This window comes from Pagrus pagrus (genome assembly GCF_965226575.1).
Source record: "Pagrus pagrus genome assembly, chromosome: 15".
NCBI lineage: Eukaryota > Metazoa > Chordata > Actinopteri > Spariformes > Sparidae > Pagrus > Pagrus pagrus.
Genome location: NC_140199.1, coordinates 3,125,685 through 3,141,943, shown reverse-complemented (window position 1 = coordinate 3,141,943; position 16,259 = coordinate 3,125,685). Strand labels below are relative to the sequence as shown.

At 42.3% G+C, this 16,259-nt stretch overlaps 1 protein-coding gene and 1 long non-coding RNA gene across 4 annotated transcripts in view; one reads left to right on the top strand and one right to left on the bottom strand.

The window, feature by feature from the left end:
* atrnl1a (attractin-like 1a) overlaps positions 1 to 4,738 on the top strand; it is a 247,352-nt gene extending 242,614 nt beyond the window's left edge. For all 3 annotated transcript variants that reach the window (XM_084375615.1, XM_084375614.1, XM_084375613.1), the window contains one exon: positions 2,992 to 4,738. In XM_084375615.1, the coding sequence (XP_084231741.1) occupies positions 2,992 to 3,113 (122 nt within the window). In that variant the 3' untranslated portion in view covers positions 3,114 to 4,738. The remainder of the gene's footprint in view (positions 1 to 2,991) is intronic.
* Positions 491 to 14,429, bottom strand: LOC311270620. The gene is made up of 3 exons (XR_014624277.1): positions 14,242 to 14,429; positions 4,782 to 4,913; positions 491 to 860 (listed from the first exon to the last, which is right to left on the bottom strand). It is a non-coding gene; the product is annotated as an uncharacterized lncRNA (long non-coding RNA).
* Between the last annotated feature and the right edge of the window lie 1,830 nt (positions 14,430 to 16,259).

Genomic DNA, 16,259 nt, shown 5'->3' with positions numbered 1-16,259 from the left:
ACAGTTTGTTTTCTGTATAAAATCACAGATAATGGTGTGTCCATCACAAACTCTTGTTCTGTATGGCAACAGTCCAAAACGCAAAGATAAATGTACATTTTGTGTTTTCAGTAGATCGACTAATCATTTCAGCTCTTACCTTAAAGAAAGTGAGAGGTTCGAGGTACATTTAGTTTCAAAGACACATAGATAGAAAATTCTTGTGGGAAAATGTTGAATCCTATGAAGTTATAAAATTATGTCTTCTGGGCACCTCATTAAAGAAAATGTTGAAAGGCTTTGGGGATCTGGACTTTTATATGTGGATGGCTTAAACATAGTCGAGTGTGAATATATTGAGTCTAAAGGATACAAAAATCTATAAAATGGCCCATTTAGTTTTTATTTAAGAATGTAAACAGTTAAAGGTTGCTAAAATCCAAAAGAAGAGAAAATGGCATTAGATGGCACTGAAGTGAAGTGAAGTGAGGTGAGGTGGCACTACACAAACTTTTATGCATGTGTGTTCTGTTTATTTAAATCACAATAGCAACAAAAAGCCAAATGTAAGGGTAATGTAGCGGTTGCCGTGTGTCCTGCACCGTTGGTGCTAGTTGGCCCTCGTCGGCGTCCTATCAGCAGGCAGAGCATGTAGAGTTGGCGACGGAGCACGTTGGTGAGAGAAATCACTCTGTTTTGCTGTTCAGCTAAGTGAATCGGTGCAGAAGAAGATAAATGGAGACGTAAAAGGAAAGTCCCTTGAGTGGAGCTTTAGGTTTTTTGGCTGAGACACAGGTGACATGAGGCAGCGCAGCAGTCGGCCTTCGTTGCTGCTGGTGCTTTGGTTTTCAGTTTGGTGTATCTGGGCCCTGAGGTATTGTCTGTGGAAGCCAAAACAAACACACCTATAGAACCAGTGCCAAAGTGAAACAAACAGCCATAATGAACCATATTCCAACAGAACAGGTGCAGCTAACCAATCACCTTCCCTCCAACGTTTTGGATGAAGAGAGCACATAACTGTTGGCTGCTGTATCTGTCTGCATGGCCTGCTGTGTCAGAACTTTGCTAAATATGTATGTGCACAGGTGCATGCACACACCCTCAGTATTTACACAGTTACACACATAAACCTGACGAGACACACACACACACACACACACACACAGTGACTGTGTAATCGGCTTTCCCCTTTCCACCCACTAAAAAAAAATCCCAAGAATCACTTGAGTGTGAAATGCTGAAAACATCCTGCATCCAAATCATATCAAGAGCGCAGCAGATTCCCCTCCACTGTTTGCCTGTTTTGTTTATTTGGCTCCTGCATACCGGCAGATTGAGCTCTTGTCGTAATGACCATGCATTGTCAAGCCCACGGTTGTCGGGAGGGAAAGACAGGACTAGCTGGGCTCGCAAGAGCTGCCATGACTCTAAATCCACATTAACAACAGCAGCTACTGCCAAGGTAACACAATGCTCGGAGGCATCTGATGCCTTGCTGCATCCAGCCTGCGCTCTATAAGCTCTGCTGTGGAGGACGAGTCAAACATCACGTACAGAAGTTGTTTTGAGAGAGAGGTATGACATCCTGCTGGATGGTGAGAGGGAGTCGGACTGAAATAGGGAAGAGAAAGACAGGATGGTGGGAGATATGCTTCAGTGACCTCAGCGTTGGCCTACTTGTCTTCCGCACTGGCTGGAGAGACGTTGATAAAACGTTTTCTGGGTGTTGTGCGGAGGTGTCTGCTGGTAGGATGACGTGTCTCCACCTGTCACACGTTGTCCCCGGCTGAATTCATCAGTGTTTCTCCTACATCCTCAGCTCTGCCTCGGTCTATTCTGTTCTGTGCCCCAAATTGCTCAGGCATCCTTTTATTTACATTGCACTTTTCAAAACACATTTTACAGTGACACACACACACACACACACAAAGGAATAAATATAAATCCAATTTTACTTAAAAAGCTATTTCTTTGATAGTCATGTTTTTTTTATCAACTGAGAACGGAGTCATCCTTTTATAATTGCTTTCAAACCTATCCCCCTTTAGCCGATAATGTTTTTCTCTTCTTGTTCCGACAGTTAATGTTTGTACAGTGATGTATGTGCCAAGTCTGTTTTCACATTCATCGCTCCAAGTGTAAATATTCTCTGTGCTCACTGATGATCTGATTTCAGATGTGGCCTACCAGTAAGAGAAAGGTTGTTAATATTTGGGTGATATGTTAAAATTCTCCACATATACGGAGAGGATGTGTTTAGTTTCTTTACTACAGCTATGCAGGTAAGGGGAATAACAAATTTGATTTATTAATAATAATAATAATAATAATAATAATAATAATAATATAAAAGACACGATAAGACATTCTCCACTTGCACAATGTAGTGACGTAGATCCGTCTTACAAACTGCACATCCTTTTGCTTCCGGTGCTTTCTCTACGGTAAACGTCGATAGTTATCTCAGTGCTTTTCATCCGTAACTAAGTTAAAACACTTCACTTTGTTTATTGTTAATAGTCTACCGCTCCAAGCACCGAGTGTAAAAACAAGCCATAGCACATTTTAATTTATCTGCAATCTGATAGAAATATCACCAATACTGATAAAGCTGAATACAAAAAGGAAAGGTACACTATTAACAATATATACAAAGCAAACTGTGAAAAGTGAAGTTTTTTAATGAAGTTAGCGATAAAAAAGCTCTAAAATAACTAGACGTATTCTGTAGAGTTGGCAGCGGAAGCAAAAGGACGTGCAATTCATAAAGCGAATACACGACATTTTGCAAGTGGAGAATATTTCATACGATACAAATGCATAAGCTTTTCTATTCAGTGCGTCTTACATTCACCAATCGTACCATATCAGCTTAGCAGAGGAGCCACTACAGGCGGTCACCTCAACAGACCACCTATAATAAAACTGAAATCCTTTGGAGGGCTTTAAATTAAAATATATATATACACACAACATTTCTCTAACTCTGTTCTCTCTCTGGGTTTCCAGGTATTGCCATAGCCAGTGCTCTGGTAGACACATCACAACAGCGAGCGACAGACTTCAAAGAAAGAGGCCTGGGTCTGAAGCACCGCAAACACATCGTGCACCACCAAGGGACCTGTGTATGAACTGGATGCCCTCAACGAGGAGACAACATATCAACTGGGCCCGAGGGAAATTTCAGTGGAGCTATTCACATTGACTTTAGAGGGAGGGGACGCACTGTAAACAAAGGGAGAGGGCTGCAAAAAACTGGTTGGCTGGTTCTTTGATAGCAGCTTGGAAGAAGGGGAAATGTTTCCACCGTCTCATCAACAGGCAACCGAACTGGGGAAAAAAATGAACTTGTGGTCCCTGTCTATGCCTGAATCAGATGGAAAACCTCATCATGTGTTTTTGTCCCTTGTGTGTAAATGTTGGTCCTAATGAGCGAGGAAAACAAAGGCTGGAAACGCTGGAGGAGAATGTTTCTACGCCACAGCTTCTGGTCAGACATTAACTGAGAGCTGGCAGACGTTTCCACTACAATGCCATGTGGCTCCGCCTCTCCGGAGCTCGACTTGTCTGTCATGCAGTCTGCCATATTGACAGAGAGAAACACTTGTTTTACACTAATAAACCAAACTAAATGGCTTTGAGCTCCCGTGAAAGATATTGAGCTGAAATTAACTGAGCTGAAATGAAGTCCTGACTTGGAAACCCACCGGGCTCAGGAGCAATGCTGGAAACAACATGGACCTAACTCGATCGATGACAACACTGTAGTGGGGGGGGTCGTTCAGTGACAAAGAGATTTGCTCGAGGCGAAAGTCTCCTGGGAATTTTACAGACTACTACTGTTGAGATGTCGAGGAACTGCATCTTGCTACGAACATCTGGATGCAACCGTTGAAATGTGTTCTTTAAAAATGTCATTCTTGTTTTTCCCTTCAAGTTCTACATTTTTGATATCTGCTCAGGTCCTCTGTAATGAAAAAGGGTCCACTATCTGTAAACTTTGGGCCTTAAACACGTCTGTATATGCACTATAAGTGAAATGCTTTACCAGTACATTAGGACCCTCTGTGGGATAATATTATGCAACTGATCATCCAAACATGATGTTTATTCTGGGTTGCGATGTAACCTCAAGGTCTGTATCATCACACATACTACTGATGGTATTCATACGTCTATGATTCATTTCTTACTGTGAACATACGCATCTTTGCTCATGACCTCCAGTAAATGCCATACATGTTTATTTCCCAACTTTATGTAACATATCTCCTTATCTAATATTTATTAATTATGCAAATTACAGTTAAAACAATAATTTAGTAAAGTTTTACGAAATGCACTACGGATTTTTGTTTTTTAAACATAAGAACTAAATAATTGATTTTACGCAGCTCGTCTGTGCAGCATCCTTTTTTTTTTTTTGCTTTTTTCCTCTTTTTGTTTCCAAAATATATATTTTATGCATATCATAGCAAGTTTGGTGTGATGTCCAAAAAAGGTTTTCCCTTTACCAATTGTGTTAAACCTTAATTAAATATTGTAAAGTCACTTTTACATGCACATACACAGTAGAGGTATGTCTTTATGCACATGTTTTGTCCATATATGGAGCCTGACTGTTTCCGTTCAGGCGTTTTGTTTTCATGTAATTTTGCACCAGCTTGTTGTTCTATTAACAAAGGGCAGCTCACCACACTGTTTGTGTCCATATGAGCATAAATCTGTACATTTACAATTAAAACATTTTGATGCAGCTTCGTATGGTAATTGGATCTGATGCTCGTGTGTTTTCTTACCTCTGGTGTTGTGGGATCGTATCGATCCGTGTTCTCAGGATGTCAGAGGGGTCAGATGAAGAGCTCAGCCAACATTATAGACTCGGCCATCCGATACTGCTGATAGAGTTTCATCAAGAGTGGCTCAGCAACCTGAACAGAGAGACAGAAGGATAAAACACTGAGCATGACATTTACATTTAACATAATAACACAGTCACTGTTCACAGTCTGGATTATTACCTTCAGCACTCACTGCACCAAACACAATGACAACTGATGATCTATTAACATTGTCTTTAAGCTTACCGAGCCAAAGAGTGGCACCACTGGTCCATTAGATGGTCTTTTATAGAGGAAGAAGTTCTGTTTGGACTACAAGATGTCAACATGAGAGATCACATCACTGCTAGTCAGGAAGACACATGGAGGAGATACACGCTGCTGTAGAGGGTGAGGGATTCAAAGAGCTAGTTCGGTAACGTTATGACAGAGAGAGCTATTGTGACTTAACATTTGGAAAAGCACTTTGAGAAGAAGAATCACAAGATAAAAGTCAAGACAGCCAACCAATGAGCTGTCGATGGTCTGACTTTCTGTTAAATATCTGTTTTCTCACACCACAAACACGTCTGGAAATTGTCCTGTACACTCCTTAAAAATATCCATTGGTGTCGCGTAGTGCCGGGTGTCGTTAAAACAATCTGAGTATCAATACCTTGACTAAAGATTACACAAACACGTGGTGAGCCCCGTCTCTGAAGAAACTACTGTTATTCCTGAATGTCTCGAGGCAGCCAATCACCAGCAGTATTAGATCTTGGTAGTGTTATCACGATACCAACATTTTGGTATCGGTACCGGTACCAACATGTATTTCGATACTTTGATACTTTTCGATTTTCGAAAATATTTTCATTAGATATAGCCTGAAATAAAGTACGAGGCGTAGAAATAAAAAAAAATTAATGGGAAAAGCCATAAGGGGGCGTTAGGGGGCGCTACTGAGCTACCGTGCTGCACATGAGGGCAGTTGTAGTATCGAATTAACGTACTCATGCGTAACAAGCTACGGGCCAGATCTGGTGACCCATGACTCATGCAGCCAGTGTAGTTACATGATCCCAACATGATTTTGAGTCAATTGATCACATGACCTGGAAGCTATTGAGCTAACATGCTAATATTCACATGTAAAAATTAATAAAAAATAATAAAAATTTAACACCAAGCATGCTGCAAGCTATCTGGCTAACTGACGCTGATCAGATCAACTCCTAAGGTACACAAGACATTTTTCTATAATTTATAGTATCAAGGAAATTTCTATACCCCATCCTCGTGTCACGTTTACAAATGTTGAAACACAAACTCAAACTGCGTCACTGGCTCACCAGCGTCGTCGCCTCCAACTCAACCACCATGCTAACCGCCTCGTGACATGAAGGTCTGGTAATTAACAAACACTATGAATGCACTGAATCATCTCCAGCAGCCAGAAGATCAACCGTCTTCTTCTGGACACACTCTCAAGCCCAACTGTCAAATTTGCACAACCAACAATCTCGGGGAGCACATTTATTCTCACAGGGATAAAACATTGTGATTTTAATGACCTCTTTCTTGGCGCATCGTCGTCAGTGTGTTTACAGCGAACCTTTTGTCCTGTCAAACTCAGGCCTAACGTTAAAAATGGCTGCACTGCGTCCAGCAGTGTCTCAGCAGGCCCGGCTCTCCGCACACACATATTTATACTTTAATGTGCAGTGGGCACTGCAGTGGGACTTTGTTTACAAATGTGGTGCCGCGTACAGATGTAGTTTATAGAAACATATAAAAATCAATCCAGTCTTTTTATGTCTGCGGTGCTCCACTAACAAATATCTGCTGTGGGCTTTTAAAACAGACCACGGATTATATCCTTCGTCATGACGGAGTGGGGGCTGGATTGCCGAGGTGATCTCAACATCTTTAAGAATTAAGACACTTTTTTATGCAAATCCGAGACTGTAACCAGAAGAAAACACCAACATACATTTCTTTCCAGGGAAACGGCGGCGGAGGATCGAGTGGCTGCAGCGCTCGGCTGTCTGGCCGCATTTCAAAATCCTTCACAGTCGGTGATGTAGTGGTAAATAAAAAGCTGCGTAAACAATGCTTTCATGTCAGTAATCATTTGCATATGTCGACTGTTACCTCAAAATGCCTTATCCTCCAACCAGTGCAAGTCTGATATAATGCTCACTGAGCTGAGAATCAGCCATAACTTCCATATACTGAATAAAATTACTAGCTGAACTTAATGCGGTCTGGAAACCAAATCAAACATGATAGATTCTGACAAAAGGCACAAATGCGTATGACTGAAGGCTCTTCTCACGCCGTTTCTCTGACTTTTGCTGTTGACTCATTCTTTGAAAGTCTCCTCTGGAACTTGAAAGGCCTCTCTGAACATTACATGAGGCCAATGCTGCTACTGTCACCACCATTAGTGACCAGGAGGAGATAAGTGCTCCTTTTTATGCTCTCAGCTCACTATATTTTTTTCTCAAGATAAAAGACTGCAGCATTTAGCATTAAGTGGGCTGCTGGCATCTCCACTTTGTTCGATACCTGCACGCCAGAGGCGGCAGGAAATGGTGCACTTTCCCTTTTATCCTGATCTAAGATGCTCTAAAAACCAGTTCTGAGGATGAAAGGCAGGTTTGTGTTTTTAGTGTAAAGTCAATATAAGGTGCTCGACACTCCAACACAACAAAGAGACTACAAACACACAAAGAGGACGGAGAGAAGAAAGGGACCTGCCTTGTAAAATTAATGACGTGCTGCCACTGTTGGACCGAAGCTACATGGGAATGTTTTGGTAAACCCTTAACATCTGTCGTACTGTCGTTAGCCTCTGGTAGAAAATGGAGACAAAGAGCCGTGCACGTCTCTGACACGAGTCCCACATGTTCACATATGTGCAAACACACCAACCGACATCTCCGGGGGACGATGTTACGATCAGCGGAGCGTTCAGCGCCAAAACAAAAGATTAATGTGATGCTCACGGTTTTTGCGTTCAACATCGACAACCCAGGATCACAAGCACCGACCTGCCTCTCCTCAATTTAACCTCATTCGCTCTTCTTTAATCTGAAGCTACTGTTTTAATATTTTCAATATTTGCTGGTCTCACTACGATGGGTTGTGTGATGGACACTGACCACGCTGCCTTTCAGCAATTTCTTGCACCAGTAACTACAAATGTAGAGGGGAGAAAAAGGCATCCGCAAGATCTCTCTTGCATAGATGCTGTTTGTTGGCCAATATGGATCATGTTCATGGTGTTACAGTCAGACACACAGAGGCCATCTCTAGCAACAAGTGAGTCTACAACCGAGATAGCAGCTGCTGCACAGATTTGAGCTACACATCAGCTCACAATGATAATGCTAACACTCTGATGTTTACTAGCTGTAATATTTGCCATGTTCACCATCTTGGTTTAACCTGCTAGCATGCTAACATTAACACTTATTAAATGAAGTACAGCTGAGGTTGATAGGTCATTAGTTTTGCAGGTGCTTGGCCATAAATAATAATGTTCAACCCTCTGGTGAGGGCACTATAAGTCAGGGGATCACCACAGAGCTGAGACCAAAGTAGTGAACCGACCGACCAACAGTACCGTTCCTGAAGACTGGAGGTGAGAGGTGCACCGCTTTTCATTAATGTCACCACTGTCACTTTCTGCTACGACATGGATTTTGTAAAATAGTCGGTGCCATGAGGAAAGTTTTAGCACACTGTGGCTGCGATAACATGCAGTTAAGGGGCTCAACATGTACCTCAATGACACAAACATGGAAGGTAAATAAATCAACACAGGCCACAGTAGACAGTGAATCTGAATTTATCATTTCCACGTGTTTACACAGAGATGCCATTCAGCCGGGAGAAGAATAAATTATATTTGGCTTGAGTTCAAGTCTAAACTGGAGCCATAAGCACAACATTAAGCCTGGAATGAATCCTCCATTAAATCAGCACCATCAACCCTGCGTCACCTCTGCCTCAGTCCTCTGTCCTTGTGTTGCCCGTGCTGTGTATCATGTGGTGAGTAAGCTACCTGTCATTCAGTCACCACTGACATACGTACTGCTTTTCCAGCTCTGCAACCCTTCTCACTGTGTCATCCCTCCTCTCCTCCTCCTCCTCTCACCTCCCTATCTGTGAGGACTCGGGGTCAGCTGAGCCACGTCCTTGTGATTGATGCCCCATCCAGACCTCAATCTTTATGCCATTACGCACCAATTGCAGCGGGTAATTTGGGCCGCAGTCTGAGGACGAGTGACCGAGTCAGCCGCGGGGGCCGACACAGGATTACAAAGCACACCGCTGTCCTCCGCCTCCCTACTAACACACGCACACACACAGACACACACATCCAACCAAACCACCAGCTTCTATGATGCTGTGAAGAATGTCGCCCCTGTCAGCGCCGTCCTCTACTCAATCCCAGCATGCATTGTGCCGTCATAAGTGGCCTTCTGCGCTAACAAAGAGGGCCCTTCTGTTTCGTCTCAGCAGACAAAGTGCAAAGACATGAAGGGTGGACGAGGAGTGAAGCCGTTGACACGCTGCTTCAGGTTGTGTGGGCAGTAACCACAGCAGGAGGGTGACGGGTCACAGTGACCAGTTTCCTGTTTCTTTTTTTCATTTAGGAGGAAACATTTAGTGTCACGCTGTCATCTCTGCTCCTTTGTTTCCGTTTCTCTACACTTTAGTCTCTGTTCTGTGATTGATAGATTATTTTTTTGACCCAAGTTTAACCCTAACCCCAAACAAAACAATAGAGCATTTTAAACTGAGGGAGGGAGAATCCAGTGCCGGATACCTTTCTGGAAGACCACTAAAGGCCCAGAGAGGACTGAGGTAGTTGCAGGTGATGGGTCGGTTCTGTTGCTAAGCCTGGCATGGCAACTCTGGACCCATGTTGCACACTGTTCCCTGCCATGTTAGATTTTTGGAAACTTTGAGGTCTTCTGTGGTTTAAAATAAGGTTGTGTGGTTTGTGAGGCTCGGACTAATAATGTGAATTGTGTAATATAAGAAATATGGAAAAAATAATGTTTTTTTTAAATAAAACCTTCAAATTTGAAACCTAAATTTTGTATAAAATAAAATAAAATCTTCCAAATGTTATTTTGCAGTATGTAGTGAAACTTGTAGGGAAGTATCACCGACTACATCGTTGTTTTGGGGCTTTTTCAGCCTTGTTCTTTACGACACGGATGATAATATTTATGCTGCTCCACTTTTTAATCTGTTTTAGTAAACGTATAAATAATCTGACCTGAACAAACCCCAGTTTATGTCCCTGTTACTGTCTGTTTTACACCAGAATGCTTCAGACATCAGAGTTGTAAACAACCTCCCTAATTAAACGATGATTGTAAAGAAGCAGAGATGATTACCACAAACACATCTAATAGTATTCATAACCTATTCGTCATAGTGACATGAATTGGTCACACAGGACCTCAGCGTGTTGCACAGCGACTCCCTCGTGAGGCATTAATAGACGTTAATTCATGTTGGTGTCAGGAGACCCAACGTGTTTATGTGAAGTTTTATGACCTCCTCTTCTAAACTGTCCATTAATGAATAGAGCTTTGATATTGATAAACTATAAAAAAAAATATATAATATCAGGAGACTTGTTATGAGTGTGAGCAGATGAGACTGCAGCTCCAGGGTCAGTTCTAACGCAAGGTCTGGTTCAGTTTTATTCTGGTTATTATTCACACAGTATCATCTGTCCTGAAGAACCTTCAACCTGGAGTCAAGGTGCTTATTGGATTACAACTACAAATCCCCACAACAGGGATACAGGGAAATATCAACGCAAACAGTCTTAAAACATCTTTAAAGTTTCCAGCAGCTCGAATATAGGATTTAATGTGGCCTCCTGCAACACAGACGCTGTAAGAAAATCAAATCCGAGCTGAGAATCAGAAATGCGCTATGAAATGACCATCCAGCAACAAACCAGCAATACAAATCTGATCATTTTACTCATCAGGTCATGTCGCCAGCCTCACGTTTTCTTTTTTACAATGACATACAGTATAGAGTCATATAAGTGTTCTCCCATTGATCATCACATAGTTGATCCAAATGATTTGATCACTGGTCTTTACACAGGCCGATCAAACAAACGTACCAGACAGTTCTCTCTCCCGTCATCCCACTCCTGGACGACAGAAAATGTTTAAGAGAAGAACAAAATGACAAACTGAACCGAGGTCCGACTACAGTCGAGTTCATTTTCTCATGCCGTTTACTAGCACGAGCCCTACGAAACATACAAAGACTCCATCTTTCCTCTCAGTCTACAAACCGCTTGCTAGCCGGGCCTTGCAAATATGTTGTGCAGGTTAAACTGAGAGGGAACTGTATTCTGGATTCAAATCAGCAGGTGAGCTAGTTAGCCGGCGGGTGAGCAGCTAAGTCCTGTGCGATGTCTGGCTAAGGGAGCTAATAGCTAAAGAAGAGCTAAACACACAGCAGGACAGAGTTTCAAGTTCAGAAATCTATTTCATTCACCTTTAGATTTTTAGGAAATACTTCAATTAGACGTTGATTAGTAAAACAAACAGGTTTAAATACTCTTACTGCAAGAAAATAAGAGTATGACGAGTCGATTACCAACTAAAATGACTTGGACATGGAGAGAGGAAGCTCATTCTTGTCGGTTTACTATAAAAAAAAAAGTAATTTGCATGTGTGACCAACCCCCATTCCTTATTATTTCTCTTCTCCATCACTGCTGCACAAACAGCAGGTAATACCTGACTGTGCTCTACAGCTTCAATCACAGCTCATACTGCTCGCATCCACCGACGCCGCTCCACAGTAAGAAAACAGGACTTTAATGACTCTTAATAAGCCCAATCTCTGCATGTGAAATGAAGCCTGCTATCAAAAAATCAAATTCCCAACATTCAGCGGATCTAATATTTGATAGCTGTCTTTACACTTGTGTTTTGACGCTCTGGGGGTTTAATTCCAGGGTTGTGTAATGTAGTTGAGTGACACTATGAGCCAATTTCACAAACGGGAGGAAGGAAGTGCTGTTTGAATCTGTTCCTGCTCCTACATGAGAGAAAGAGTGACGCACATTTGTTGATATTATATCTGAACAAAGAAAAAGATATGACTGGATGGTTATTGAATTTTAATTGAAAGTCTTTAATCATACGGCAGGTTAGGACACGGTGCTTTGATGTTTTCATTAAAAATGCTGTACTGTCTTTTTTTTTTAATCAAATCCTCCTTCAATCTGTTGATATAAAGTCATCTCATTCATTCTATTCTCTTTTCATCTCACACCTCATCTATTATTGGTGTCCTCAGTATCGATGTGTCTACACCTCTGTTCACGTTCAGGTCTGAAAACATGTCAGCAGCTGCCAGCTGTATAAAAAAAGTACGGTACGGCCTCTTAATGCAAATATATACAGAGACATCATGAATATTATAATATAAAGTATCGTGCCATGATTGAGGTATGAGAGCTAAAAATTAACACTGTGAAAAGGTGCTTTATGGTCAGTTATTCCATGTTTTCACATAATTAAAGCAGCTACATGGAAATTTCATTTTGTCGAATTTGGCGCCCCCTGTGGACAAACGTGGTACGAGCACCACCTTGATCTGGCCACCGCGTGCATTTGTTCTAAAAAGGAGTGAAAGTAAGATGCAACATATTTTCAAAAAAAAATTTGAGGGATCATTGGACAAATGTGTGTACATGAGCCGATACGTCAGGATCATAACATTTATTCCCTAATGTTGGTATCATCCCCGATCAATAACTGTAATGTGTCGGACCACCAGACTACAGAGCAGCTTTTCTTTCTTTCTTTCTTTTCTGTGTGCAGCCTCAGAAGCTTGAAGCAAAGTTAGCCGGCGAGCTATACTCAGAAAGCTAACCTAAGAAAACACAAATAACAACAGCACGACTTAAAGACTCACAGTAACAGCAGTCTGAGTGTGTTGGCCTAACTGACGTGGAGATGTAACGTTGGTGCACGGAGCAGAAAACAAACTTATTTTTCTTTCCCACATGTCACAAACAACCGAACAGCTCCAGCCTGCCTCCCGTCCTCCAGATGGTCAGTGGCAGCCCACATGACTCACAGCATCCACCACACAGGACACCCCCAGATGTCCTGCCTCGACGAGTCAGAGCCAAGTCCGATCCACAGTGCGTCCTTCATGGACCGGACTTAAAAACTACAATATCATGGTCAAGAATGACTCCATCACAAATAAATTACTTAAACTGTTATTAAATGTAGACGTATAGGATTATTTATCTGTAACGTGCACTGAAGTGTCAGAAGTAAAGTAAAAAACTTATCAGCAGTGACTCCAATCCTGAAGCGATGAGACATTTATGGCCACTTACCAAACTAAATACATTCTTGGCAAATGTGGTTACACCGCAATCAGTGTGGCTGTGGTGCAGCGAGGACATGCAGTTAGTCTAATGACTGTGTTGAAAGATAATGGGAAATTATGACTAGAAAGTACATTCAAATGTCAGACTCATTTTCTTACACTTTATGTCGGTGACGCGAACACGTCAGACCATTTTCCCATCAACCCCCTTTTCTGTTTTTACATTAATGTATTATTCATAATGTCAGCGACGCATCAGGAGACGGCCTCCGTGTCAACGACCATCAACACCATTTTACACGACACACTGAGCCATAAATGGGCCCCTTCTATTCAACTCATGGACATTTTTCCATGAAATGGTAAGAAGAGTGCTTCTAATTAATAACTTTCCGGCTCTCAGCTCACTCACGGTGTCCTGGTTTTTAAAACAGCCGACACTCACACTTAGATTTTTCTTAGAAGATGCCAAAGAGTGGGGACTGCTGCACAATATCTTCTGATAAAAGGAGGTGGAAATCATGGTAACTTTTTTTCACCAGTTCTCAAATCACAAACACAAGAGAGAAAACAATTTAGATCAGACTTAGAAAATGGATCCTCAGTTGACCCTCAGGGCTTCCGTAGCCGCAGTCCACCTGTGATGCACCTTCTCTTCCCACAGAAGCAGAAGATCAACACCACCAACATCCAGCAGACCTCGTTATAATAACTCAGTTTCTATTTTCAGACACTGTGCAGAATATGCACACAGCAGACTCCCTATTAACATATACAACAGCTTCTTATTATGGGCCGAGCTGTACCAGAATTCACCACAGAGAGGACAGAACTGCAGCAGTAAACACACCTACAGACAGGATGTGGACTCTGCAGCAGGTGCGACAGGGACAGTTAGCGCCATAAATTAAACAGTGAGTCCGATTAATACCAATAAAACACCTGTGAGCCATAAAGCAGCACACACACACACACACACACACGCTACAGTTCGTGGCGGCATCAGTCAGCGTGTTGGTGCACTCACCTGTCTCAGGTGTATCACACGGTGAAGTCCTCAACAGGTGAAGTCCGACCTCCGCACCTGTTCACCTGTTCACCTGTTCTCCGTGTCATTAAACACACGTCACATTAAGGAGCTAACAGCGCAGCACGCTGCGGTCACATCCCAGCATGCACCTGTCGGCCGCGTGGCTTGAAAGGTGTGTTTGATTTGCCTCACTGCACGTCCTCTTCGGGTGGAGCTTCACGGCAGTGAGTGTGTGACGTCATCATCACGCTTCAACTCTACATGTCCATCAGCCAACAGGACATGACTAAATAAATAAGTCTGAATTTAAATGTAATTAATTAAATATATGAGTTTGTCTGAACTTTTTAAATTTGTTTTCTGGTTCTTTGAAGTGGATCAGATTCCCAGACACACGTTGATTATTATTATTAATATAAATGTTGTTTAATGCTCAAAGAAAACATATAATATGATATATAATATCGTCTTTGCTGTAAACTGGACTGTATGTGTCCCACTTTAGCACATAAGCTGTTTTATTTAACAGTAAAGGGGAATTCTGGTATTTTTTTTGGACCTGCAGTATATTTACATGTTTTGCTGTGTGAATGATTATTTCTTATGGGAAGTCCAGTTCTGAAATATCACAAGAGGTGAGTCGCTGCAGAAATACCACGGTGGAAACGTGAGCCAGAGTCGGAGAGAGTTTAACGAGAGGAACTGCGAGCGAGAATTTATTTCAAAAAGTCACGGCTGCATATTTTTCTGATTTTGACAATCTAGACGAGGCCGCGGTGATTTCAGAGTGAGACTTCTCCTTGAACGAGAATAACAACCTCGGCCTGTCATTGACAGAAATAAAGTCTTTGAGTAGACGTGACTTTGACAGCGGCGGCTGCCAGCTGAGGCCAGAACATGTAAATTCAAATTTAAAAACCCAAATGAAAGGAACAAAGACGGCCTCGCTCAGTTCGTCTGTAACTTTTGTTCTTCTGCAATCATCTCACTTCCAACCTTGAATGTTTATACATGGATGAATGGATGAATTGTGCATTATTTATTTAAAGTGGTCCAGTTTAGCTCCGCCCACCTCACAGTTCACACTCTAATGCTAATATTGGGCTGCCCGGGGCCCCCTGGAGCCCGTTGGTTCCTCACATCCCCAGCTGCTCCACCCGACCTCCTGCTTCTGTCAGTAACAGACATCTGAACGCATGCATTCATATTTTTGATTGACACATTATTAGTCGGTTCCTTTCTTCCCGAGCTGAAAGGTAAGATGAGTTGAGCGGTTGCCGACTGGCAGCAGCTCTTTGTTTTTGTTTAAGCTGATTGACTGCTGTTTGTTCTGCAGGTGCAAATTGGATGAGAATTGATTTCAGCCTTCCTGCAACTGTGATGTGAGGCTGAATAAATGAACATCTCAACAGTTTATGTTATTTTATTGACTTTTTTGGCGGCTTTTTTTTCAATTCATTCCACCAAAGTGGCTTTTTAAACTGTGACGACCAATTAAATTAATGTTATGCTGTTTGACAGTATAAGAGGTTCACAACCCCAGAGACTTTCTAATGCTACTATTTCACCTGCGTCTTAAATGGTATCGAGGCAGCGGCAGGTCAATAAAAGTACAAATAGATTCAAATCGAAGGAGAACGCAGCCGAGTTGCTTGCAGGCGAACATTTCCTCATCGATCCGGGCGGTGTGTACCTGGTGTTTCTCTTCCTGCAGCATTGAATAGTATCGCCGAGCGCTCAGCCGGCACGGTGTGACCCCTCCACATCACACCACTTTGGCCAAAAGCTCAAAAGATGTCAGAAACCTCGGATGACTCTTTCTTTATCCGCTCTCATCGCTCTCTGCTCTTTACGTTTTCCTCTGGCTTGGTAACCCGAGGTCAGCAACATAATAACTCCTGAGATCCCATCAGGCTTCTCCCCGGACGACCTCAGACTTTTCTTTAATCCTTCGTGTCACCTGAATTGTTTCCTCTCATGGTCGTTCAGTGAAATGACACCACGCACAAACAGTC